We start from the raw sequence: 27,020 nt of genomic DNA, 5'->3' as shown, positions 1-27,020 counted from the left end.
TGCCAGGAACGACAGGGAATCATTCCCATTTTTACCCAGGCGCCCCAGACCGACCTCACTGAGGCCAGCCAGGAGCACTCACAGGCTGATGACAGTTTTCCACCATTTTGTACCATCTGCCATCAGGAAAGGAAGGGGAAGGGATACTGCTGTTCAGTGCCGCAGCACCACATCTACCAGCAGCATGCGGTAGACATACGGTGACATTGAAAAATGGCAAGAAACGATTTTTTTCCCTTTTCTTTCACGGGGGGGAGGGGGAGGTAAATTGACGAGATATACCCTGAACCACCTCGGACAATGTTTTTGACCCTTCAGGCATTGAGAGCTCAGCCAAGAATGCAAATGTTTTTCAGAGACTGTGGGGACTGCGGGATAGCTGGAGTCCTCAGTCCCCCCTCCCTCCATGAGCATCCATTTGATTCTTTGGCTTTCCGTTATGCTTGTCACGCAGCACTGTGCTGAGTCCCTGCTGTGGCCTCTGTCTATCATAGCCTGGAGATTTTTTCAAATGCTTTGTCATTTTGTTCTCTGTAACAGAGCTCTGATAGAACAGATTTGTCTCCCCATACAGCGATCAGATCCAGTATCTCCCGTACGGTCCATGCTGGAGCTCTTTTTGGATTTGGGACTGCATCGCCACCCGTGCTGATTAGGGCTCCACGCTGGGCAAACAGGAAATGAAATTCAAAAGTTTGCGGGACTTTTCCTGTCTACCTGGCCAGTGCCTCCAAGTTCAGATTGCTTTCCAGAGCGGTCACAATGGTGCACTGTGGGATACCTCCCGGAGGCCAATACCGTTGATTTGCGGCCACATTAACCCTAATCTGACATGGTAATACCGATTTCAGCGCTACTCCTCTCATCGGGGAGGAGTACAGAAACCAGTTTAAAGAGCCCTTTATATCGATATAAAGGGCCTCATTGTGTGGACGGGTGGCAGGGTTAAATCGGTTTAACGCTGCTAAATTCAGTTTAAACACGTAGTGTAGACCAGGCCTTAGTTTAGTTTAGATGTGTGACTGAGGTATGTATGGATGATGGAATCAACCTCCAGCTCCAGCCTGTCCTGATGAAATAGAGTTCACACACCACCGGCTGAAGATGCAGACATTATTGGTGGAGAATGCAAAGGGGACGCAAGCATAGAATTCAGTTTTTATAAAAACTGGTGTGCACACCACCAGCTTTAGTAAGCCTGGCACTAAAGAAAAAAGATTGTAAACTTTCAGTTAATTAACCACAAACTCTGAAGGAAATAGGACTTTAGGTGTGAATCTTATTCAAATAGTAAAATACTATGCATTGAGAATTTTTTTATGAGTAAAAGGTATACACACCCTCAGTCATAGCAGGGCTGAAAAAACGGGAGAGGTTTAGCATCCCTCTCTCCACCCCGGACTGCTGGGGGGAAATAATTGGAGGTGGGTATACCCCCGGTCATAGTAAGGCCAGGCAACAGGAGGAGGACCTAGAGATCCTTGCTCCAAACTGAAAAATCCGAGGTGCATACACCCTCAGCCATAGCAAGACTGAGCTAAAGAGGAGAACTTAGTGTTTCTCACTCTGATCCTAGGAAGGATTTTTATAGTTGGTGTATGAACCCTCGGTGGTAGTAGGCTGAGTGACACAGAGGGAGACTTAGTGTCTCTCCCTCTGGCCCAGAGAGGGTTAAATTGCTCCTTCAGGAGTTAAAAAGGTAAAGTTGCTCTTCCAAGAATTAAAAAGGGAAACTGCTCTTTCAGAAGTTGCAAGCTGCTCTTTTAGGAATTAGGGGTTATAGTGCTTGGTAGTTATCAATTTGGTTTTGTTGTGGTTGGTTGTTGCTAAGAAAACACTGTCTAAAAATATCCTTTAAAAAAAACCCAAAACAACAAATTGGCTAGTTACTTATTAATATATAAACCCACAACTCCGATGAAAAAGGAAGCAGCCACAGTTTGGCTTCTATGGAAAACCTGTAATGAGGTATTCCTTCAATTGGCAGAATGTAGAAATAAAAACAAGAAACTGCACCAAGATTTACAAGCCTCTGCTGCAAAAGCAGAGAAATGAAAATGTATGTAGTACCCAAACCCAGTTAGATGCCCTTAAGGTTGGGTACAGAGAGTTAAAACAGCACTCTCAAATCTTACAGCAGCAGTAACATCAGGAGATTTGAGACTCCAGAAGGGGTAGAGTTTTGGGACCCCTCTGGCGATTGAGAAGAGGGATATTTGGGTAGATTCCTCCTCCCAAGGCCAGAATGCCATTGCAACAGTAACAACAGTGTCTGCTTCTGCCTCAGACCTCCAGGCCCTGGCAAAGTGGCTGGGGATTTTAAAATAAAAAAATTTAAACTCAAAGAAATGCATCACTTAATTAGCATTTGTGCAACCCCAAGTACCGAACACACTGTGGCAGAGACTGAGCAGGGTTTGCCATGTGGGAGCACTGTGCTAATTTGCTTCTAAGCTTCTATCTTTCAGACTCTGAACCAGAACATCAGGAGAGCTGGTACCAGCTGAAGAGTTATAAAATACCATGGTTATAGTGTTGCGAAAAAGTTTGTGTTCAGTGTTCTGTGTTGCATGTTCTGTGTCTGTCTCTAGTGGTGTCCTGTGCTAGCGCTGGGTCCATAAAAAGAGGAATACGACACTAGACGTGGCAAATGTCTTTTTCCTCTCTCCACTTCCCCCATGTCCATCCAACTTATCAGTCACCACTTGTGTCCAAAAGACTTTGGTCCCCAGTGCATCAGGTTTATTTTTTGTTAGGTTACATTTGCTTGTATTCTTAATTCCACACTTTCCTCTATGCTCCCTGGTTCTACTTCCCCAAGCCCTAAAGGGTAGTTCTTGGGGGCCCCCATAACCTGTAAGGCCTTGGCCCATAATTGTAGGGCCCCATCTTTCAGGTCCCCAGAAACCTCTTGAGAACAACTGTTAAAAATAGGGGATTCTGCAACATTTTAGCAACTAAATGTTAGTTTAAGTCCAAATCAGCTTAACATTGCATGACAACTGTGGTTCTCCTACAAAGTCTTATTCGTTGTGTGTGCTTAAGGAGGTCCTGACCTCAGTAACTTTTATTGTTTGATGGCTATTGCAGCATCAGACTTGGGCCTCATTTTATTTGTCAATGTACCCAATTATTGTAATGGTTTTGGTTTTATTGTATTCCCAATTATTATAACAGTGCAGCATTCCCAGAAAGGCAGCTCAGCCTGAAGCACCGGCTGTGCAGAGATAGCGCCTCCCCTGGCCAGTGCAGTGGTGCTGTGCTGAGTGGGAATGGTTATGCAGCGTAGCTATTAGGTGAACTCCTGGGCTGTGAGACCCTCCCACACTGTGGGTCCCAGAGCCCCTAGGCCAAACATCATCACTGCAATTTTATAGCTCTGCAGGCCTGAGTCAGCTGACTCGGGCCAGCTATAACCTTGCAGTGGGTCTTTTATTGTAGTGTAGAGGTAGCCAGGGGGACCACAAGGTAATGCCAGATCCAGCCCAACTGAGAACAGGGGTTTGTCCCACTGCCCCTTGCCAAGAAGCAGAGCTGGTTCTTGACTGCAGGGGATGAGGAAACCTGACAGCCCTATGGAGGTGGGAATATCAGTCTTGGGAGAATGCTGGGTCACGGTGTGTACACACACGAGCACATGCATGTAAACTGGAGCTGTGTCCTTTTATATCCTCCTTCAGCTCCCCACCCCCACATTCTGCACTGGGAATGTCTCATTCGCTCCGATACGCTCAAGTGCCTCTGATCTGAGGGCCCGCCCCGGACGCAGCCCCTTGACAATGATTTTCCACTACGTGAATGAAGGGAAATGACTCACTGGGATATTGTGTCACCTCCTTGTGCTGCTCCCGGCCTCACACCCAGCCTGAAAGTTGGTTCACAGCTGACCAGTGGCTATCTAGACAGGATTAGGAGCCTGTCTCCTTGTCTGGCCAGTGTGCATAGGTGACCTGATGACAGCAGAGCAAACAGACACACCCTGAGTGCAAACACTCTGCCCTGTCCTCACACTCCCCCCACCCTGTGTAGTTCATGCTGCCCTCCTGCTCTGCCCCCACCCTGACCTACACTCTTCCTGTCAGCTGGTTCCGAAGTTGGGGGGGGTCTCACTTCAGCCAGGGGAGCCTGCAAGGAGGGGGTCAGCTCTGTGCCTGTCCTGCTGCTGTGACCCTGCAGGTTTCTGTTCCCTTCCACTATCACCCCTCATCCCAGCTGGGTTTTTCCTCTCTGCCGCCTCTCCAGGGCTGGAGCAAGGGCCCATCAGTCTCAGGACAGGCCCGCACCCCGGTTCCATAGGGCTGGCGTGATCACAGGTGGGGTGTGAGTGTTACTGAGTGAAATCAGCATAGCCCCCACGTGGACTGACTTAGACTAGACTAAAGAGACCTACTGGCCGAGCGTATGCTGCAGAGGAATAGCACCAGCATATGACCCTTCACCGCAGGACGGCTGCATCCACACGAGAGACCGACCTGGTCCAATGGTGCTGGGTTCAAAGTTATAAAAATGGTACAAACCCTGCTGCGCCCCTTGCCATTACCAGGGCTGGTGCTTCCACTAGGCAACTAGGGTGGCAGGATTTGCAGGGTGGCATTTTGCCACCCTCGGCGGAAATTTGGTGGCCGGGGATCCTTCTGCTCCAGGTCTTTGGTGGAAATTTGGCAGCAGGTCCATCACTCGCTCCAAGACCTGCTGCTGAAGTGCCCTGAAGCTGTGGAGTGGAAGGAACCCTGCTACCGAATGCACAGAGGAGGAGCGCTGCCGCCTAGTGCGGCGAAAACCCTGGCACTGCTTCTGGCCATCCCCCTTGTCTGCTGCAGCATGGGGCTGTATCTGAGCCTGCCCCCCCCAGCACACAGTCGCACATGGGGGTATAGTCAGCCAGCCCAGACGCTGCAGCACAAGCCCCATGTTGGCATGAGTCCCTGGAGTCAAGACTCAAAGTGAAGGGAGGAGCTGCCCCACTCCCAGGCCTGGCTCTCTACTCCCCTGCATCTCACAATGGGGCCTGGGGCTCACCCCCACCCCCTGGGCCACACCCCTGCTCCATTGAGCCCTCCACCCACACCGTGTGCAGGCATTCACACCCATGCAAAGCACTGCCAGGGCAGCAAGGTGGTGCTTTGCAGGCCCTTGGCACTGATATAAATGACAACAGGGGCAGGGCATCATGCCAGCATGCTCACATCCTGCCTGAGCCACAGCTCAGCAACAGGCCTGCCTGGCGCAGGTGCTGCTGGTTGCCAGGCCACAGCAGCTGCAACCAGAGTGTTGTGGTTTAACAGTGCTGACCTGGAGCAGGCCTTCTCCATGGCTGGCCTCTTCCTCAGCACCATGCCTGGGACCAGACTACACCAGTCCTAGGGGTGGCCTTGCTCAGGCACCTACAGGGAGAACCTTCCAACAGGGGTCCCTGCTCAGGCAGATTTTGGCTGATGGCTGCAGGGAGCCTGGCCCAGGCTGATCAGTTGTTCAGGCAACACAGCAGCAACAGAGTGTAAATATTTGTTCTGGGAGGTGACTCCATATTCAGCCTGAGCCTGTGGTTTGAGAGGGCTGCAAATGCCTTTGGTATCAGAATCTACAATGAGCTAGCACAAAGTGTGCCAGCAGGAGGGTGCAGTGACTGCAGGGGCTGATGCTAGGGGGGTGCACTTACCCCTCTGCCTGTGATTTCCCCAGATCCAGTTTATGGTGAGGGGCACATAGCCAGGTTGACTTGTGATCCCCTCCAGGTGTGGCCACTACAGCTCCTCGGGGTGAGGTGCCTGCAGCCCAGGGTGTTGAAGGCATGTTCACTGCTGCTTGTAAAGGCCCCAGAATGTGGCCAGTGTGTCTGAGCATGGGGCCCCCTGCCCACTCTCTCAGGGGAGAGAACTGTGTGCTCATGGCATGTCCCATGGGAGTTTGGTGTGTTTACTGTGCCTGGCTGAGGGATCAGGGACGTTCCAGCATGGCCAGGTGCTGCCTAGCATTACTTTGCAGTGTTCATGCAGACAGATTGAATCAAGGCAAATACTCTTTGGGAGTGTTACAACTTAGCAAACCACTTTGCTTCCTAGAATGCGGACCTCCACACCCAGCCTGTAGAAGATAAAGAACCCAGGCTGCCAGTTTGTGCCAGGGTCCCCCTGATACCTGCGCCTGTTCATCAGAGGGTGGAAGGCAGTGAGGCACAACTCCCCCCATCTTGCTTCAAGCTGACTCTTTTTAGACTGACTCTGCTCATGAGCCTGCAAGCAGGACCAGGCACCCCCACCACCCCAGTCTTAAAGTGATAGCTTGCAATTCCCACACTGCTTGATACCCTACAGCATGGCTGGGGTGAGGCCCAGCACCTGCCTGTCTTTTGGGAGGCCTGAGCCATAGTGGGTAGGTGGGGGCTGGCTCCACTGCCTATGGCTGAGTAGAGCCAAGGGGCTGCCTGCCTGCTGGGGGTAGGGTTACAAGCCTGTGTGGGCCCAGTTTGTTCTCACCAAGTGCTAGGAACTCCGGGCTCCCAGACAGATGATAGGAGAGGCAGCCCTGCTGGTGCTGTTGCAGCCCTCAGCTCCAGGCAGTACATGCGCTGATTGAAGCGGGCTCTTGGCGGGGAGCTGGGCCTGCCCTGGCTACAGTGCAAGCCTTGCTCCCAGCAGAGCTGGGGTGTGGGCAGCAGCTCTGCTAATATTAACCTCCCGCTCCCCAACAATGGCTGGGGCTGCCCTTGCGAGCAGAGCCCTGCCCATGCTGGGCCAGGCCCTTGCCAGGGTCACTATCACCTCCATTGTACAGAGTGACAGACAGACAAGACATGCAGAGCTGAGGTGCTACATCTCCTGCTGCCCTGGCTAGGACATTAAACTAGTGAACCAGACTCCACCCTTCCTGAGCCCAGGCTGCTCCCAGCTCCACAGCAGAGCCAGAGCAACCAGCCATACTGCCCACAGTGGCCCTACTGGGTCTGCTCTGAGCAGCCCATTCTGACCACAGCAGCATTAACTCTGCAGCTTCTCACAGCTGGGCAAGCCCCAACCACCACAGAGCAGTGACCCAAGGGCAGAAGAGCCTGCCACACACTGCCAGGGCGAGGTGACTGGCTCCTAAGCCAGCTGCCCACTGTAAAGGACAATGAGACCCAGTCACTGTAGATGTGCCACCTCACATCCCTAGGTCAAAGCAGCTCAGTGGGGAGAAGCAGAAACAGCTCCAGGTACTTTAGCTGTGCTGGGGAATCAGCTCTGCTCCCAGTTTCTACAGCTGGTGCTGAGCAAACCACTCAGATGAACAGCTCATGAGAAGTCCAAGGACTCCAGCCAGACACCCACCAAGAGTATCCTGCCACTTCAGGGAGCCTACAATCACCCTCCTCCAGCCCTGTGCCCTGCTGCTTCAGGGGACCCTGTGCCCAGCAGAGCTGCTGCCAGCAGGCTGAGGTGGGGGTGACTCCTAGCAGGAGCTACCCAATTATCCAGTGGCCCCAGTAGAGGCTTCCAAAACTAAGGGTCCTGGTTTCATCCCCTCCCAGGACTCGGGGGGTCCAGAGCAACATGAACCAGCTTGCTGCTGTCTGGTCATTATTGTTTTATGCCCCCCCCCGCCCAATTTCATCCTCGTATAGAGGTGACAGGCCATGGCACAGCCAAAGCAGAGGTCCCAGCCCTGACCTGTCACCCTACCCACTTGGTCCAGCTGCTTGAAGGCACAGGCTGTTCTGCATGGACATGCCTGACCCTTCCTGGATTGTCCCTCAGTACAGAGGAGAGGCCCAGCTGGGTAAGAGCCTCATGGCAGCAGGCTGCTCCCACCAGTGAAGGTCTGGCCTCACTCCCTTTCAGGAGGCCCCTGGTGCCATCCTAGACAGGGAAAGTTGGGCATAGGAGCAGCCAGCTGGTATCCACCAACTCATGCTCCCTCCAGGGCAGAGGGACTCAAGTCTGACGCCAGCCCAGACACTAACCCTTTGTGTGCTCCCCTTTCCTGCAGGCTGTGCAGGGGTTGCTAGTTGCTTGCACCGTCATTTCACTCTTTGCTGCCCCAACAGTGTCCATGAGAATTGCCAGCTGAGCCAACCCTGCATGAGCTGCTCAGACCCCAGTGCCCCTTCCCCTCACTGCTTTGTGCTGGACACACACACACACACACACACACACACACACACACACACACACACACACACACACACACACACACACACACACACACACACACACACACACACACACACACACACACACACACACACACACACACACACACACACACACACACACACACACACACACACACACACACACACACACACACACACACACACACACACACACACACACACACACACACACACACACACACACACACACACACACACACACACACACACACACACACACACACACACACACACACACACACACACACACACACACACACACACACACACACACACACACACACACACACACACACACACACACACACACACACACACACACACACACACACACACACACACACACACACACACACACACACACACACACACACACACACACACACACACACACACACACTCTCCAGGTTATAAACAAGATTTGTGTGACTTTTATTCTGATTGGTGACCCCAGAGATACATTCCACAGTCAGAGTAATCAGAGCACAGGTGACAGCTACAGCCTAGCTCCAGAGCTGGGCATGCAGCACTGCTGGCCAGCTAGGATTAGGGTCAAGCCACAAGTCAGCCAGGAACAATGGGGTCCCTGCTGCTGTAACACTGGGGCTAGCTCCAGGTGCAATGCACGTCCTAGCTCCTCCACCCCTGGTGAGGGCACAGCACACAGCTGCTGCTACCCCTCAGGTGGACAATCAGCTGGCTGACAATGCCCTGTCCCAAGTCCCAGGGTGACAGGGCAGGGTATTGCAGCCCTTTCTTCACAACCCCAGCTGGGCAGCATTCTGCCTCCATCCCAACTACTGGTGCCTGGGACATCATGTTACATGTTTCCTTACACTAGCACAGGAGAGTTACTCAGACAATACAGACAGCTCTGTAGCACAAGCACAGGATTAGAAACAAGACACTTGCTAACAGGCCTTACAGCTGAGCAGCTAGATGGAGCCCTGCAAGGGAGATTTTTGGTCCTAAGACTATTGACAGATCAGCAAGAGTCACTGGCCTGGGTACCTGGAATGCAAGAAGTGGGTTTGCTGCTTCAGACAGAGCCCCAAGCCCCAGGGAGGAGAGATCTGGCTGGCTGCTAGCCGCCATGGCTTTGGCACTTGGCTTTGATGGAAGGGTGGGAGGGGGCAGCCTTGATTGGTCCCAATATCAGTCTAGACAGTCATTTGGTGCGTATGGAAATGGAATTTGGTCCCTACAGAACTAGGGTTTAAGTTTAGGGGAGTTCTGGGTCTTGCACCCAGTGTGCAATATTGGGGACAAGAGTCCCCCCCGGTGCTGGAATGGGGAACTTTGAATGAAGACTTTCAGGGCATGAGGACCTGGCAGGTTTCACTGTGGCAGTTGGCAGGGGGTGTTCAAGGCACCACTCCCCAATATTCTAGACTGTAGACAAATATATTAAACCCTAGAGAGGAGGGGGAAGGGATGGTGGAGAGGAAGTGCTGCCAAGCTGGGCTGATCAGAGGATCTGGCGTGGCATCCCATAGCCTGTCATGCCTGCTTGCGATGCACCTCGGTTGGTGCCCATCTGCAGCCCAATCACATTCTGACCCTCCTTCAGCTTGTCTTTAGAGAAGTCACGGCGGTTCTCCTGGGATTTCCTGGGGGTGAGGAACACATGAGTCAGTCTGGAGGAGTCATAGGGAGAGCTCCTGGGTGGCACCTAATGGCTAGGCAGCATTGTGTGCTGAAGAGTGGCCCACACTGCACTGTGGAAGGGAAACTGAGTGTGGCCCAGTGACAGCTCTGCCTTCCTTGTATTGACTACACGATGGGACCTTCCCGACAGTCAGGCTAGATGAGCCAACACTCTGTCCCTCTGTAGAGTGACAGAGGCCTAAGTCCCCAAGCCAGTCACAGACTGAGCCCCAGAATCCCTCTTGCAGGTGGGGGGGAGGGGGCAGCAGAGCACTAGGAGGGGCTTGTATTGCTTCTATCACTCCTGCTGGGAGAGGTGGCTCCTGCCCAGCTCCACTCCCTGCCTGGAGAGTAGAATCCCACTTCTAGTGGCTCCAAGTCAGCTAGAGACAGGGAGCCCCAAAGCTGACTGCTCCCAGGGCTGGGCCACACCCACTTGGTCTGACCACCCACCACTTTGGCCTGAGGAGCTGGTTTTCTGTTACTCTCAACAGTTCAAAAGCCACTTACTTGGGGAACCAGTTGGGGTCTCCAACAAACAACCCATCTTGCTTTGTTACAGCCAAGCCCCCCAGGTTCATCAGGGTCCTCTGCACACAGGCCATGTTCTTTCCTGGCAGGGCAGAGAGCCCATGAGTGATGTGCTGCGGTTTGACCCCTAGGTGTATTCAGCACAGAGCCCAGGCAGCACTTGGAGGGGGTCAGTAACCCAACCCTACCTGCCAGTGCAGCCTGCTGCTCATCTCAGTTCACCCCCAAGCTCTCTGGCCCACATGATGGGCCACCTGTAGAGCCCTGGCCAGGGTTCAAGATAAGCAGCCATTCCAGAGAATGGTGGCAATACCATCCCCCTCTCCTGGGTCCAAGCACAGCCTCTGGATGTGCCAGGCTGGCTGTGTTCAGCAGAAGCATCTGCTGACCCCCCTAGAAGGTGTAGAGCCTGCTGGGAAAGGGTCAAATGAGCTCTGAACTCAGAGGCAGGAGACCCACTGCCCCACCCAGATATAAGGGAGGCAGGAGAAGATCTAGGACATGGACTGAGTCACCTTGAGGAGGATCCCCAGGATAAGCAGAGCCTGGGGAGGCAGCCTTCTGCTGATGAAGTCACACCCCATGAAGGGGGTGAGGGTGAGTTTGGATTTCTGCACAGCACAAGGGCTGGATCTAGGGCAGGCTGCTTGTGTGGAGCTTCCCTGCTCATCCCCATGCTAGGGGTTAAGCCTCCCTCATGAGCCAGGGCAGTATTGCACCAGGCCAACCCTTCCCCCAGCTCTCCCTACCTTCCCAGAGGTCCACAGTCTGGAAGATGTCAGTGGGTGCAATGCCATATTGCTCAGCAGCCCGCAGGAACTGGGAGATCTGCTCCATCTGCTTGAAGGCCTTGTTTGAGGGATCAGTGTTGGCAACAGGCCCCTGGCCCTTTGGGTAGAGGCTGTTGATGAGTTTGCAGAGCACCTGGGCAGGAAGAAGGGCAGGAGTGTTCTGAGCTGGTCTCAATAGCAGTCTCCACAGCACCCTGTATCTGGGCACAGGTCCATCCGCAGGGGTTACTTCAGGGCAGAGTCCCCCCTTGTTAGCATAGCCAGCGTGTGCCTGGGAGTGCTCCAGCCCTGCTGGGGAAAGCTCAAGGGGCAGTAGGGAGGACCTGGTGTCTCTGATCTATAGAGCTGTGCTGTCCCCACACAGAGACCCTGGAGGATGCTTGTATCTCACTGCCCCATCAAAGAGGGGGAATTGCCTGGGGCTCCAGCTCTCTGGAGGGGAAGGGACACCCCAGCTCATGCAAGAAAGTCCAAGCTGCTAGGGCACACGGGGGATCCTTCCACCCCAGTGATACTTACTGTGCCATCTTTCAACCACTCCTGGAATTTCTCTTTCCCGGGTTCAGGTGGCTGGATGCCCCCACACTGTGCCAGGATCCACTGGGTGAGGATCTGCTCCAACTCTGGATCGTACTGCTTGTCAATCCTCTGCTGAACCTCCCAGCTGAGTCCGTAGGCTGGTCCCCTGTTTGCCATGGCAACGGTGCAGCGCCTGTAGGGCCAACAGACAGGGCAGGTGAGTGAGATGCCCTCTACAGTCTGAGCCATGACACGGCAGCACAGGCTGGCGGAGCCAGGATCCATCAGCCAGACTCAGCTGGCACCAAGGGCTCAGCCCCTTTGGCCACCCCAGGGCAGAGTTGATTCTGGCTGGCTGTGGATTAGAGGCTGCTCAGGGAACACTCCCACTGCTCTGAGTTTGGGGGTCTCTACTACAGTGGGGCACACATGCCAAAGGCCAGGGACAGAGACCTCCCCGGCTTGCAGGAGGCAGCTCTGTTCTGCAGTCCCAAAGCTAGGCCTTCCCAGAGCAGGAGCAGCATGAGCTGGGGCTGGTCACAGAGGGGTTGCAGCATCCTCCCTGCAAGCCAGCCCCACAAGCAGTGGGCACCCAGGCTAGTCAAGGAAGGATCTGCATTTGTACCACTCTGCAAAGGCACAGCCAGAAAGCCCTGTCCACTCCCCAGCAAAAGTGCACATGCTCTAGGCCCATTTCCTAGTGGGGAGGAGAGCCCTGGATCTGTGCTTGCAGTGCTGGGCATCTCCCATCCAGCTCAAGACTTCATCAAGCCAGCAGGGAGGTCCTGGGTTCAGCTGATTGAGCTCTTGAGATCCCAGCCCCCAGCACAGCATCCTGCATGCACCCCCACACCTTGTTCTCTCCAGAGGGGAGAGCACAGCAGTGCTCCTCCCTTCCCTGCAGCTCAGAGCCCCAGTAAGTGCTGGCCTATATGAAGTTGTGCTGATGCCAGGTTGTGTCCCCCTTCCCCAGGGTTTGCAAGGGACACACCATGACAGGGCTGGCACCACCTGGTGTGCCTTCCAGATAGAGGGAGCCCCCCTACATCCCCTGGCTGGGAGCAGACAGGAGTAAGAGCTGGGACCACCCCACCCATGGAAATCCTACATCTAGGCAGATCGGGGGCTGACTGAGCCTGCAGAGGGAAGCCCAGCACCCAGGTTCCGCCCACAGACCAGTCACTGCACGCAGAGAAACACTCCAAGGAGCCACCCACGGGACTGTCTCTGCTGGACCCCATCACAGCACAGGGTCACTGAGCACCCTGCAGTGCCCATCACCAGCCCAACAGGCCCTTGCTGCAGAGCAAGTCTCTCCAAAGACGCTCCCAGCAGCCAGCTCCCACAGCATGGGACATGCCAGCACCAGAAGCAAGAGGGAGGCTCTTGTACAGTTCCCTGGGCTACTGAGCCAGTCTACAGGGAGGCCCCACCCTACAGCTGACTGTCAGGGGCATTGACTGGAGACTCTGCCTTCTGGCAAGGGGCAAGGCAGAGGGATGTGCTCCTGGCACTCATCACAGATCCTCCCCCAGCCCAGGGCTGCCTTTTTGGAAGGCCCTTACCCCAGGGTAAGGAAGCGCTGCCGGGATTTCCTTTGCTTTAGATGGACAGTGAGACCTCACCTGCTGTGTGACAGGGATGGGCTCCAGACATGGCCTCCCCTTTCCCACACCCACTTCCTGTTTCTGCTATTCCAAGACTGGCTCCCTTCAGCTTTTGGGGCACTGTAGGGTCAGCACCAGCAGAGCGTCATTCAGATTCAGCATGTCAGCACCTCCCCTGCACCCCACCCACACCCACACACACCTAGGGGGGAAGCCTGCTCTACATGGTCAGGGCAGTTGGGATTTCAGGGCAGGAGAGGAGATGAGAACACGGTGGATCAGGACTGTAAAAGAAGCTGCCGCTGCCTTGGCTGTGGCTGGGACCAGGCTCTCTCCAGATGGTGGGAAAGTGCCTGCCCTAGAGCCAGTCTCTCCCGCCCATCTCATACACTGGGTGCCGTATCAGGAAAGTCAACAGCCCTGCCGTCCAGGCACATTCCAGCCCTAATCTCTGGAACGCAGTTGTGTCGGGGCCAAGCAGGACACGCCAGGGCCTCAGCCCAGCCCCAAGCTGCCTGAGGAGCCCAGCAGCTGTTCTGCAGGGGCAAGGGAGCTGCCCAGCTCCACAGGCTGCTATAGGGAGCCTTAGGGGGAACCGAGGCCCCAGGCCAGGGCAGAGCCTCTGGCTGGAGCTGCCAGTCCAGCCCTTCACTGGCTCTCAGCTGACACCTCATGTAAGGGGATAGGTGCTGCCCCAGCTCAATTCCACTTGTTCTGCTCCCTCTGCCCAAGCCAGCTAGGGGCAGGCTGGTGTCTCAGACAGGGGCAGGCTTTGGGGGAGAAGTGGGATGAATGAGCTGCAGCTCTGATACAATCCATCCCATTGCTCCACTGCCCACCTCTAATCATGCTTGCACCTCTGGGTGAGGCCTGGGCTGGAGTTCTCAGCCAGGAGACATCATTGCCTCTGCAAGGGCTGCCAGCATCACCACCACCTGGAGCAGGGGAGTGTTGCTTGGCCAGGCAGTGACAGGTGCTATGAGAGAGTGAGACTGCAAGTGGTGCCATACAACAATGCTGCACTCAGCCAATGGCTCTCCTAGGCAGGAGAGCCTTGGGATTCCTGCCTCAACATGGGAGTGAAGCTGCAAGCTCTGCCCCTGGTGCAGGCTGAAAATGAAGCCCTACAGCTGCTCTAACACAGGACCCTGGCATCCATAGCATATGGGCAAGATGGAGGCAGATGGGGCCATGCCCAGGAGCTGCGGAGGAGAAGGCTGGACTGTAGGGAGGGCAGCTGGTGGTGCTGGGCAGGGGGCAGGCCCCTGCAAGGATTGTGAACATGGGCCGTTGTGTTGTGGCTCCTGGAGGGAGCAAGCAACAGTATTTGATGTGCCAAGCCTGGGTACCCATCCATGCCTATAGAACAGCTCTAGCAGAGTCAAGGAGAGAGCGTGCGTGCAAGCAAGCTGGTCCTTGCAGGGATTTCTGGCCCATGCTGGACACAGTGGGCAAGACAACAACAGCCACCACCCTCTAGACTCAACCAGGAACCAAAAAGCCCCAAACAATCCTGCCAGGCCAGGCCCGGCCCCTCTCCCGAGCCTTGAGGCAGGGCTGAGCCAACAGCCCCCACCATGACGCTGCACCAGCACTTCCTGGACAGCAGCTTATCACCCTTGCAGGGCACTTCCTACCCAAGCAACTCCTCCCCCCAGCATCCATGGCAGGCCCCACTCCCAGGTACCACCCTGGGAGCAGGAAGTGGTGGGCGGCTGCAGGGAAAGTTATTTCAGCTCCCCACCCATTCTACAGGAAGAGGCTCCACGGGGGCCAGCTGGGAAGGAAATAATCAGCATTTGCTGGTCCCTGACCTGGTGCCAGATGGGAGCAAAGTCTTTCCAGGGATCCCCATTATTTATAGAGCCCCACTCCTCCCTGACCCCACTGCTCCCTGCCCACTTCCCCAGCAGCTCAGTCAGGGGGAGCTTCTTATAATTCTGACCCTCAGCTGGTTGAACAAGGGAGCAGCACAACCCAGAGACACAGGGGCACCCAGCAGGCTGGCTCCCCACACCACCTGTCACTATGGAGCAGACCTTGCAAGGCCCCCGGTGGACCCAGCACCCACTCATCCTGTGGAATGTTTGCAGGGTTGGGAAATGGCTCTGGGGCCCAAATCACATGGGGGAGGGGAGGGGTGAATCACTCCCAGCCGGGGACAATTGCTATTGAGCAACTTGGCAATTTAATCATGTCTGGAGATTGTCAGTAGTTTGGCTCCCTCAAGCCTCCCTCCTTATCCCTCAGTGTCACTGTGAGACTAGCAGCTAAGAGGACGAGGCGAGGATGCCACGAGTCAGGGATGCTGCAGCTCTGGGCACCATTCCTGGGGCAGGAAGCAGACCCTCCCCCAGCAGGTCTGGTGCCAATATGGCATGGGTGGGGTGGGAGTGCTCCCATGCACCCATCCAGGCAGGGGTTCCCAGGCACACACAGGAAGGACGGGTGCCATTCCAGAGCTGGAAAGCCATGCACTCTACTTCCCCCCTCCCTTCCCCCAGCTGCAGATACCTGGGGAAGGGGCCTGAGCCTCTGTGCTAAGGTGGCCTGAAATGCTCTTTCCAGAGAGGTATTTGAGCAGTCAGGGTGGGTGAGGGGTGGAACTGGTAATCTCCTGAACCCCCAACACTGGATCCTGCCAGGCCTGGGGCTGTTGGGTTTCACTATTGCTGCCCTGAGAACTCACCCAGCTTGCTGGGCACAGGGGAAGGTTTGAGCCACCCCCCAAGCTTGTCTGGAAAGCAGCTGCAGTACAAACCTGACGTCCCACTGGCTCTGTTCCCCCAACACTGGACTTACCAACCCTCCTCATCAGTGGCCCCTGCCTGCCTGCCCTTGGCAGTCCCCCAAACCCCAGCCACAGCCAGTGCTCACCGCTGCACCAGGTGTGTCTGTGGAGGACAGCCACTACCACAGAGCCAGTGTTACTGAGGCAGAGACCATCTGTCCCCAGTGAGGTGCCCGCATGGCTGACAGGTTGGAGGGGGAACCCAGCTCAGCAGCAGTGGAATTGCTGCTCTGAGTCTGCACCCTGCCTCCGCAGTTCCCCAAAGCTGGCAGGTCTGAGGCAGGAGAGCCAGTCTGAGGGGTGCAGACACAGCCAGCTGGGAGCCCTTCACACAAAGGAGCCAGTCCTGAGGGCTCCAGCCCCTCCCTGCCGCATGCCAACTCCCAGTCCTCTCTGCTGCAGGCAGCTCCTTCCAGTTCAGTGCAGCTGGCCAGAACCAGCCATGCAGTGGGAAACAGATGTGGCAAGTCCTGTCACAGCCTGGTCCAGAAGCTCCTCAGGTTGCACTGTGGTGGGTGGGTTGTTTCTCCCCCCCCCCCCCCCACCACCACCCTGTGTAGGGAGCCCAGCTCTTTAGGCAGGTCTTGTCTTGAGTGCTGGCTAGGAAAAGTGGGCGAGCTCACCGCTGGGTCCCAGCCTGTTCAGGGGGCAAGAGCAGCCAGTCCACTCAGGATGGGCAGAGCCATAATCATCCTCCCAGGTCAGACCTAGCCAGGCTCCAGGCAGTCACTACAGCCTGGTGTCCACCACACTCCTCTGTGGCATGCAGTCCAGAAACACAAGCATACAGCTCCCATGGGGGCAGGGGAGATCTGGGGCAGCACTGCTGGCACCTTCCCTACTATATCAGCTCTGCAGAGACCATCTCATGCCCACACTTGCACCATGCAGGTTAGACTGTCAGGCAGTATTCCTGGGAAGCCAGCACCTCCTCAGTGCTTAGGCAGATCTAGCTCCTTTCAGGCACATGCTCACTGAACCATGAAGGGGCCACTTAACAGGAGGCCAGATGCTGCCTGACTCACTGAGCCAGATTTAACTTCTGCACCCCCCATTAGTTTCACATTCTCAAGCTCAGAACAGTCCAGGGCATGTGGGAACTCTGCCCAGTCCAGCCCTTATGTGGATGCTTTAAGCAGGAATGTTCTCAGAAGACGGGGTTTGGTTTCCCTACAGTAGGGGTTACGTCTGTTTGGTATATGCCAGGCCAGTAGTTGGTCATAAACTGGACCTGAGCTAGGAAAGGAGGTGCTGCCACCAATTCTCCAGTTCATCCTGCCGGGTGTTGAGAGCTGTTGGCACAACACAGCTTTGTCCTAGCATGTAGGTTTCCTTCTTCCCTGACATCATCTCATTTCCCAGAACAGTCCCTACCTGTGAGCCATCACAGCCATGTGAGCATGCTGGGGGGTTAGATGGGGAGCCGGGCTGCCTCAGCCACACAGCCAAGTGCATGGTCATATCTAGGACCATAGATATGGTGCCCTGGGAGACTGGGCAGCTGGCTGGCAAGCAGCTAGCAGGGACTTGGTTATTCATCATGCTCCCTTCCTCAACACATACTCCCCATGTGTACATGGGACATAGGGACAGGATGGTCATTAAGCAGGATGAAAAGGGAAGCTACAAGCTGCACCCCAGCCCCCTCCCACACCCAGACTCCCTCCCCTGGCTAGTAGAATTTGACTAATGAGCACCCCCTGCCCCAGATGCCAGATAAAGCTTTCTGTGTTTAGCTTCAAAGTGCTCAGACACCGACACAGAGGCAACATCCTGTACTCAAAGATCTAACCAGCCAGATGAGCAACATCAGCCAATGACTGGAAACTGAAATCAAAGAGCTAATGGAAAAGCAACCACAGATTAAATGAAGGTAATTAGCCACTAAGTAGATTGGCAAGAGATGTGGGGATTCTACATCACATGGAGATTTTACATTGAGCTCAGCTGGCAGTTCTGGGCTGGAGGCAAGAATCCTTGGCTGGGAGGCTCTGACCTGTGCTAAGCAGTCACAGACTGGATGATCACAATGGTCTCTTCTGGTCTTTAAATCTAGGCAAATGTTGCTTTAATTGAGTCCCAGCAGGATCTTGTTGTCTGGAGAGCATCAGGCTCCACTGGCCCATTGTTCTCTTGCAGTCTGGACATGGGCAGCAAACTGGACACCATGCACAATGGGACTGGGCCAGTTGCCTCCAAGCCAGTGTGTTATGCCACACCCTTCCCTGGAAACATGGGTAGAGGCCGTACCTGTCCCCTGAGAACAGCCACTGCTAGAATCCACAAGCTGGCTGGAGATTTGTTTGCATCATTTACATTCTCTGGGTACAGACATTCCCTCATTCATTTATTTGTGCTTCAACCTGCCCCCAAGTGGGACCTATAGGCACTTTGAGAAGCTGATTGAGGGCTGTCCCCAGAGCCCCCCACGCCAAGCCTTTGATCAGTCCTTGGCAGACAGGAGGGGTGGCCGAGCACCCCAAAGGGTCAGAACCCACTTCCACTGCGGCTCACCAGCAAGAGTGCAGCTTTGCAGAGTTAGAGCAACATCATGTGGGGAACAGCCTGCACTGGGCCCGTGGCTCAGACAGCAGCAAGAGGGCTGAGAGGGAGGAAGAGCACCACACTTCCCCATAAGGTTAGTGGGACAGACTCTGGTGCTTAGCTAGAGGCTCTTGGCAAGGATTTTCTGAGGACAGGTGCCAGAAAAGGTATGAAGGGGGATTGGAAGGGCCCCTGCCCAGGTCAGTGGCCCTACCTGGGAAGCCACAGAACAGGTAGCTGAGCTTCTGGAGAGTGGTTGCAGAGAGATCAGGCCCAGCCTGGAGTGGCTGCGAAAGGCAGCTCCTCAGGAGCATTAGCAGCACTGGGATCCAGGCCAAGGATCAGCAGTAACTGAAATTGGTGGAGACAGGCCTGATTTCCTGCCACAGATGAGTCTGCTGGTGACAGGAGCACTCTCTCTGCAGGGGGAGGCTGGAAGACGAGAGATAGCCCTGGGGGAGGGGAGAGGATGCTACTGAATCCGGCAGAGCAGAAAGCAGCCACCAGAGTTTAGCACCCAGGTGGCCAGAAAGCGATAAGCCCTCAGGGGAACCGAGACACACACACACAGGGAGGGTGAGTTGCAGCTGCTGAAATCCCCACAAACAGGAAACCCTTTGGAAGTGTGGGTGGGTCCCTGGGGATGTTGCCATGGCAACACAACACAAGCCAGCCACAGACCCAAGGGCACCAAAAGTGCAGGGTACAGACATTAGGTCCCATGAGGGCAGCATGTTCATGTGGACACATCAGAGTTCAGGGCTCCACAAGGCATCTGGGCAGACACCCCCCACATGAGGGGCTCTGGCTAAGCTGCCAAGGAGGGGAGCGAGCCAGCAAGAGGGTAGAAGCCCCACGCTGGGCCATTGGGCAGAGAGCCTGGCTGGTGAGCAGCAGCTCAGGACAGGGAAGGAAAGCTGCCCCCCAGGAGTTTGGACCAGCTCTGTTTTGGTCTGTCACTTCCCCACCCTTGAGAGCCCAGGGGGAGGAGCTAGGATTACCACCTGGTTGGTGCCAGACCTGCCTGGCCAGTTTTGTAATGGATTTGCTAATTAAAAAAGGTGGATTAAATTAAGTGTGGCTCTAAAGATTAGCTATCCCACAGTACTGTCAAATGTACACAGTTTCTGTGTGAGGGAAGGATGCTGCAGTCTTCCCACTTCTGCAGTTTAAGAAATTGATGTTATCAATCTTCTCTGTGCTCTCTAGATACTATAAGTGGCAGTTGAAGGGAGGGGGGTTGCGGAGATCCCTTGTGGTTGGGGGTGCAGCAGGCTTACTTGGGGGCAGTGCTGATAGTTTTGCATTTCAAAAGGTAGTAACTCTAAGAGGAACCAACAGAGCCTGCACTTTCAGCTGTTGATACTGCCAAGGTGTGGGGAGGCCATGACCCCCATAGGGGTCAGGAGGAAGAAAGGGCCCCACCATAGAAGCCACACTACTCACACCCCTCCTCCTGCCACCCCCACATCCACTCACTTCCAGCTTATGTTCTGGAGGGCACTGACCCTGGCTTCAGCTGGGAGGGCCTGCAGCACCCAAGCCGCAAGGAGACTCAGTCATGTACACACTGCAGCTCTTGGCTTTCAGGTGAGCTCTTCAGAGCTTGCCGGCTTAAGGGGGTGCTGTAGGTGGGCTAGTGGGGGAGGCAGTAGGGATTACTGGGTGGAGGGGAGGAAAGTCTCTCTGCTTTCCCCCTCCAACCCCCCCCCCCCCCCCAAGAGCTGCAGATTCTCCCTGCTCAGAGCTTGGCCATCAGGATTAGCACCTCCACCCAGGAGCGCTCTTCTGGGACCCTAGTCAGGGCAGGGCTGCTTGCCCCAGCCACTCCAGCCTGGAGTTCCCAGAACTGAGCACCCTGGAGGAAGGAGGAGGATGTAGTGGCCTTCACAAGCCAGATCAGCATCTCGTGAAACTTTAGAAGGCACCCCCCCCACCCTTCAGGGGCTCAGCCAGCTGCAGAGAGATGCTCATTACAGATGGGAATAAAAATGCAGGCTCTGCCTGCTCCTGGAGAGCCACCAGCAAGCAGCAGGTCGATTCACATGAACAGCAGCTGCTGTTTTATAAGGCAGGTTCACTTTATGGAGGCCTTCAATTCAGCTGTGAACAGATGCCCATAAAACATTCCAGCTGAAGAGCACAGGCTGTTAACATGGCTATTAATCTGCTGCCCCAGGACATGCTGCTGCCCTCCCCCGAGCCTTCGCAAGCCCAGGCCTGCTGTACCTCAACATTGGAGCTTGCCAAACTGGGAGCTGGACAAGGCCTTTTCCCTCTGTTAGCCATGCTGAAGGCAGGGCTGTTACATGTTCCTAGCCATCAGGCAGCCTGGGACCAGAGAGCCCATCCTGCTTCCAAGCACCCATCTGGATTTGCTGCTGTCCCACAAGAGGTGTCAATAAAGGGTCAAAGTGATTGCTCTAACCCTCATTCATCCGTTACCTGCAATAACCTCTCCCTGACCCCAGAACCCTGCACAGAGTGCTAGTGAAGGACAAACCCAGGAGCCAACACACAACCTGTTGCTAGGACCAGTCCAATTCCACAGCAGTGTCATTGGCTCAGGAGGCCATTCCACAGGAGCCATCTATACAGCACTGGAATCACTTCCACTGTGCCACTCCAGTGGCTGCGGTTATATTGGTAAAAAGGTACAGCTGCAGCCCCGTCATACAGACTAGCTATGCCAGTAGGGGAGGCACCTCTAAACCAGCAGCACAGCATCCACTCTGGAGGACTCCGCTGATTTAGCTACTGCAGAGCCCCACCCTATCCAGAACAGCTCCACTGCTACAAACAGTCTGCTAGACCACTGGTTCTCAGCCTTTCCAGGCTACCGTCCCCCTTTCAGGAGCTGGATTTGTTTGCATACCACAAACTTCCCCTCACTTAAGAGCTACTTGCTTACAGAACCAGACAAAAATACAAGTGCCACAGCCACACTATTACTGACTCATTTTCAGTACATAAATATATTACTTACATTTCAGTGCATAGTATATAAAGCAATATAAACAAGTCACTGTCTGTATGATATTTTAGTTTGCACTGACTTTGCTAGTGCTTTGTGTAGCCTGGTGGAACACTGGACTTATCTAGATGAGTATCAACCCATGGGTACACACATCCCTCGTTGTTAACTACTGCATTAGACCAGGCCTTGCTTGCCTCTCATTAGGGGCTGCCCAAACTCTTCAGGGAGAGATTTTCACACCACACAGAATATTAGGGTTGGAAGGGACCTCAGGAGATCATCTAGTCCAACCCCCTGCTCAAAGCAGGACCTATCCCCACTTCCCAAATGGCCCCCTCAAGGATTGAACTCACAACCCTGGATTTAGCAGGGCCAATGGTCAAACCACTGAGCTATCCCTCCCCCCAGCATGAGAAAAGCAGCCTGGAGACTATGGATGAATGCAGCCACCTCACTGAAGTGGATGCCAGGCGTGGCCACACCCTGACCAGCCAGGGCAGGATTTAGGAGCTGAAGAGCTCACTCATTATTTGAGCTCTGGGTCAAAGCAGCATTAGCCTGCCTGAGGGACCATCTGTGGCTGTTCCAACTGGCCCATCCCTCAGGGGAGGACAAAGGCCTCATATGTCTCCACTGCTCACAGCCATTTTAGAATCAGATTCTGGAAACGGACCAGCGTCCAGGGAATTGGGTCAGACCCAGAAGCGCTGCTAGTTTTTCCTTTTCTGGAGAAGAGGGCCCAGGCTGGAGACTGTTTTGAGCATGAAGTCGTCAGCCCCGCACTGGCCTTTGTAACCACTGTGCTGCTTGCCAAGCTGGGGAGCTCATGGCAGCCAGAGGAGAGCAGGCCTGGTGCCAGGAGCAGCAGCACAAGCAGCCACTTTGCAGAAGTTCCTTGATTTCTAAGTTTGTTGTAGCAACAGGCTGCGAGCTCCAGCAGAGAGGTCATGATCCCCGATGAGACAGCAGTTTCTGCACTAGAGACCCAGACTTTCCCCACAGCACCCGAGCGCCTTCGCCAGCGCCCTCCCAGAGATGGCCAAAGTAGCTACCACACCTATTCAGCTCCCTTCTGGGGGGGCGCACTGGTTCGCTCGCTCCAGCCGAGATTTAACAGCACCCTCTGCCCCAGAGCCTGCAAACAAGGGGTCCTGGGGCAGCCTTCGAACCACCGAGCAAAGCCCCCACCCAGTAGCACGGCCGAGCTCCGGGTCCACACCTCCAGCCCTAGGCACACCAAGCCAGGAGCTCAGCCCAGCCCCAGGGCAGGCCGGCCGCCTGCTGTTTCGACACGTGGGAAGCCTGCGCCGGGGCCGCGACCGCTCGATCAGCCCGCGGGCCCGCAGCACAACGCTGGCTGCGCACTAGGGGCAGGCAGCGCACCTGGCCCCGCTGCGCGGCCCGGCAACCGGCTTCCAGCAGCCAGACAGGCAGGACCCGGGAACAGCCCCACATGCCGGCCGCTTTCACTAGGACACAAACCCGCCCGGCCCGGAGACTCGCCAGTTCCTGGGCTAGAGCAACCGCGGGGATCTGCCCGGGGCGCGGCACCTACAGCAGTTCCCGGGAAAGGGGGGGTAACCCCCGGCCCTAAGGGGCCCCGCGCTGGCTCCCGAGCGTGAGACAAGGTAGGTTCCCCCAGCACCCGGCCCCCCCTTCCCTGCATCGAGCAGCCCCGGCCCAGAGCCCCCAATGGAGGGTGCCCCACCCAGCCCCGGCGCGGCTCTGACCTGCTGGCGACGGCCTGGAGCTAGAGCGATGCGATGGGGCCGCACCCAGCCCGCGCGGCTATTTGAGGGCTGATGTCAGCGTCCGGGGACTGGGGGCGGTGCCGGGGGAAGGGACTTAAAGGGCCGGGAGGCGCCGGCCCCGCCTCGCTGCGAGGCGGGTGCGGTGATACCAGGCGCCCTTCAGGGCCGGAGCAGCCTGAGCTGTGCCGGGCACCAGGCGTTCCCCTACCCCTGGGTCGAGCCCAGCCGCCCTCACCCCTGCGGCGCCTTCCGGGGAGCAGTAGCGGGAAGTCCCCGGGGAACCCACACAGCCTGCTTGCACATTTCCCACATCTGGGGATTTGTGAGTAAAATGTTTTGAATGAAAATTCCTAATTTCCCAAGTTGAAACATTTTACTCACAAATCCCCAGGTCCTGGGAAATTTCCCAGGATACGGAAGTGCTGTAAAAAAACATTATCTGGGAGTTTTTCACCAGGTTTGGAAAATTTTTACTGCTAGGTTGGGAAAAGTTGGCCTCACAAGATAGAAGCACTGCCTCCTTGCCCTGGAGGCCAGGCTGCAACTGTCAGTTACTGACACACACTTGAGAATATTGTAGCTTTTCACAGCCCCCAGGCAGGGGTCCAGCTACAATCCCCAGACACACAACTCTGGGAAGGCAGGATCAAGGTCTTGGCTCAGCCTTAACTTCCCCCCTATTTCCATGCTTTGAAAAACCAAGCTCAGAGAATATCCTACCCACACTCAACCTCAGTTCTGCCTCTCTCTCTCCCCCCATGAAGGGGGGTGAAAAAGTATGTCACCTGCCTTTTGGCAGAGGGTGGTCCCCCCGCCCCCGGATCTGGAGGAGATATGCAGGAGGGTCAGGGCCTTCTACACGAGCCTTTCCTCCCCAGATCTGACCGATGCTGAAGCTTGCAGAGTGCTGTGAACTGAGCTCTCAACGGTCTGAGCAGGCAACCAGAACTGGATGGAGCTGCCTCTCTCTCTGGCCGAGCTCTCAGAAGCCCTCCGTCCCATGCCCACCAATAAATCCCCAGGCATGGATGGGCTGGCGCGTGTTCTGGGACATCCTCAGCTTGGACCTAGTCACCGTCTGAGCCGAGTCCTTGAAAAGTGGGGTCCTCCCTCTCTTGTGCAGGCAAGCTGTTCTTGCCTTGCTTCCAAAGAAGGGAGACCCCCATGACCTTCGGAAATGGCATACTGTCTCGCTCCTCAGCACAGACTATAAGGTCATAGTGAAGGCCATCTCGCTGCAGCTTGGCTACATGCTAACAGACGTGGTCCATCCCGACTAGACCTACACCATCCTGGGCCAGACCATCTTTGACAATCTGTACCTGGTTCAGGACCTGTTGGAGCTGGGGCGTAGGGATGGTCTGTCGTTTGCCTCCTGTCCTTGCATCAGGAGAAGGCATTCGACAGGGTGGACCACAGGTATCTCCTGGGCACTCTGCAGCTGTTCAGCTTTGGGCCCCACTTTGTGGGCTTTCTCCAGGTGCTGTATGCCTCTGTGAAGTGTCTGGTCAGGCTCAACTGGACCCTGACTGAGCCGGTCAGCTTCGGCCCCATCTCAGGTCAGCTGTACGCTCTGGCGATCAAGCCCTGCCTCTGTCTCCTCCACCGGAGGTTGACGGGGTTGGTGCTTCGGGAACTGGAGCTGCGGCTGGTCCTGTCGGCGTATGCCGATTACATGCTCCTTGTGGTCCAGGACCTGGACAACCTGGTTGAGGTGGAGGTCTGCCAGGTGATTTACTCAACAGCCTTCTCCACCTGGGTCAAGAGCTCTGGCCTGATGGTCGGGGACAGGTGGCAGGCGAGCTCCCTTCCACCCGTGCTTCAAGCCATCTGGTGGAGCGTGGGTCTGCTGCTCTATCTCAGTGTTTACCTTTTCGCCATGCATCATTTTCCGCTGGAGAACTGACAGGATTTGGAGGCCAGGATGGGTGAGTGGCTGTGGAGATGGACAGGACTGCTCTGGTGTCTCTCCATGTGAGGGAGGGTGCTGGTGCTGAACCACCTAGTCTGTCCATGCTCTGGCACCGGCTCAACACTCTGAGCCCAGCCCCAGGGATCCTGGCCCAGTTCCAGAGGGTAGCTCTGGAGTTCTTCTGGCCGGGACTGCACTGGATCTCTGCAGGGGTCCTGAGTCTTTCCCTGGAGGAGAGAGGACAGGACCTGGTCTGCCTTCATAGCCAGGTCCATGTCTTCTGCCTCCAGGCCCTACAGAGACTCCTTTATGGTGCAGGTAGTCTGGCGTAGAGCATGCTGGCACATACCATCCTCTGCTGCCTCCGAGGGCTCTGATATGACCGGTGGCTCCTTATTCTCCACCCGAGGGGCCTTCCAGGAGACCTCTCAGACCTGCCGGTCTTCTGCCAGGACCTCCTCCAGACCTGGAAGTTCTTTTCGGCAACCAAGTCCATTGTGGCCACCGAGGGGACGGACTTCCTTATGAAGCCCCTGCTACACAACCTCGATCTACATGTGCAAGTGGCAGAGTCTCCCTTGGTGCATCGGAGATTGGTCCTGGCAGAAACCACCAGGGTTGGAGACCTCCTGGACTACGACGGGGGGACTGGGTAGATCCCCAGGTGCTTGGTCAGCGCATGGGACTCTCCACCCTTCTGACCCCGCTGTGCATAATCCAGGAGGTGGGGATGGCCTTATTGCCCATTTCTCTCATCTTCCTGAAGCAGGCCTTGCAAGAGGGACCTCCCTGCCCACCCCTCACCCTGGGCCGTCCGGACCTTTTTATCAGGCCCATGTTCCACAAGCTCCCCCCGCCCCCAGGGCCTCCCCACTCCCATACTTCGAGCCAGCTGTGTGCCCTGCAGCCAGTTCACTTCTGAAGGGTGCCAGGGAAACAACTGTACATGCTCATGCTCCATACGTTTCATTTCCTCACCCTCGCATCCCACCCCGACACCAAATGGTGGGACTACTTACCACCTGTGCAGGGTGAGGAGCCCCAGTGGGCCAGTATCTATTCCATCCTAGTCCCACAGCCCACCGGGGATCTCTGTTGGTGGCTCTTTAACGGAGCCGTGAGCGCAGGCGTGTAACCTGGCACGGTTCACCCCCATTCCAGACGCCTGCCCCTTCTGTGGTGTGAGGGAAAACCTGGCGCATGCCTATCTCAAATGCGCCAGGTTGCAGCCCCTATTCCAGCTCCTCAGCAAGAGGTTCTGACTGCACTTTCCCCCCACACTTGTTCACTTTCTCACACCCTGTCTGTGGTCCCACAAAGTTGTGAGACCTTCTTATCAACCTCCTCCTGGCTCTAGCCAAGATCGCCGAGCAGTGGGTGCTGTCCGGGCTCCTCTGCTCAGTGTTACCATCTAGTACTCTTGTTTTGAACCTCTGACCACCATTCCTGACCCTGTTTTTCATTAGTTGTCCCTGTCTTAATTTGGAGTCCGGGTCCAGTAGTCCCTCCTGCTAGGCTGAGGGAGGGGCCTTTAGAAAGGGCAGGCGTGCACCCGCCCACCTCCTAGGTTTTTCCAATAAGGCCTCTCCCTGAGAGGGAGGGCACCAGTACTGAACCAACTAGTCCTGTTCATGCTTTGGCACTGGCTCAACACCCTGAGCCTGGCCCCAGGGATCCTGGCCCAGTTCCAGAGGGTGGCTCTGGAGTTCTTCTGGCCGGGACTGCACTGGATCTCTGCAAGGGGTCTTGAGTCTTCCCCTGGAGGAGGAAGGACAGGGCCTGGTCTGCCTTCACAGCC

The 27,020-nt window shown here is 55.7% G+C and overlaps 1 protein-coding gene across 1 annotated transcript; it reads right to left on the bottom strand.

The window, feature by feature from the left end:
• Positions 1 to 8,560: 8,560 nt before the first annotated feature.
• TAGLN2 (transgelin 2) lies at positions 8,561 to 23,404 on the bottom strand. The gene is made up of 5 exons (XM_050929976.1): positions 23,290 to 23,404; positions 11,641 to 11,833; positions 11,080 to 11,254; positions 10,310 to 10,412; positions 8,561 to 9,762 (listed from the first exon to the last, which is right to left on the bottom strand). The coding sequence occupies exons 2-5, from the start codon at positions 11,815 to 11,817 to the stop codon at positions 9,621 to 9,623; spliced, it is 597 nt and encodes a 198-aa protein (XP_050785933.1). The 5' UTR covers positions 11,818 to 11,833; positions 23,290 to 23,404; the 3' UTR covers positions 8,561 to 9,620.
• Between the last annotated feature and the right edge of the window lie 3,616 nt (positions 23,405 to 27,020).

Source organism: Gopherus flavomarginatus, chromosome 20, assembly GCF_025201925.1.
Source record: "Gopherus flavomarginatus isolate rGopFla2 chromosome 20, rGopFla2.mat.asm, whole genome shotgun sequence".
Taxonomy (NCBI): Eukaryota; Metazoa; Chordata; order Testudines; family Testudinidae; genus Gopherus; species Gopherus flavomarginatus.
Note: the sequence above shows the minus strand (reverse complement) of the source record. Positions and strands in the feature narration are given on the sequence as shown.

Coding starts and splice junctions, on each gene's coding strand:
- TAGLN2 (XM_050929976.1), bottom strand. CDS start 11,817: ATGGCAAACAGGGGACCAGCCTACGGACTCAGCTGGGAGGTTCAGCAG. Junction 11,255..11,640: donor AGTGGTTGAAAGATGGCACA/GTAAGTATCACT, acceptor CTTCCTGCCCAG/GTGCTCTGCAAACTCATCAA. Junction 9,763..10,309: donor GACCCCAACTGGTTCCCCAA/GTAAGTGGCTTT, acceptor CCTCACCCCCAG/GAAATCCCAGGAGAACCGCC.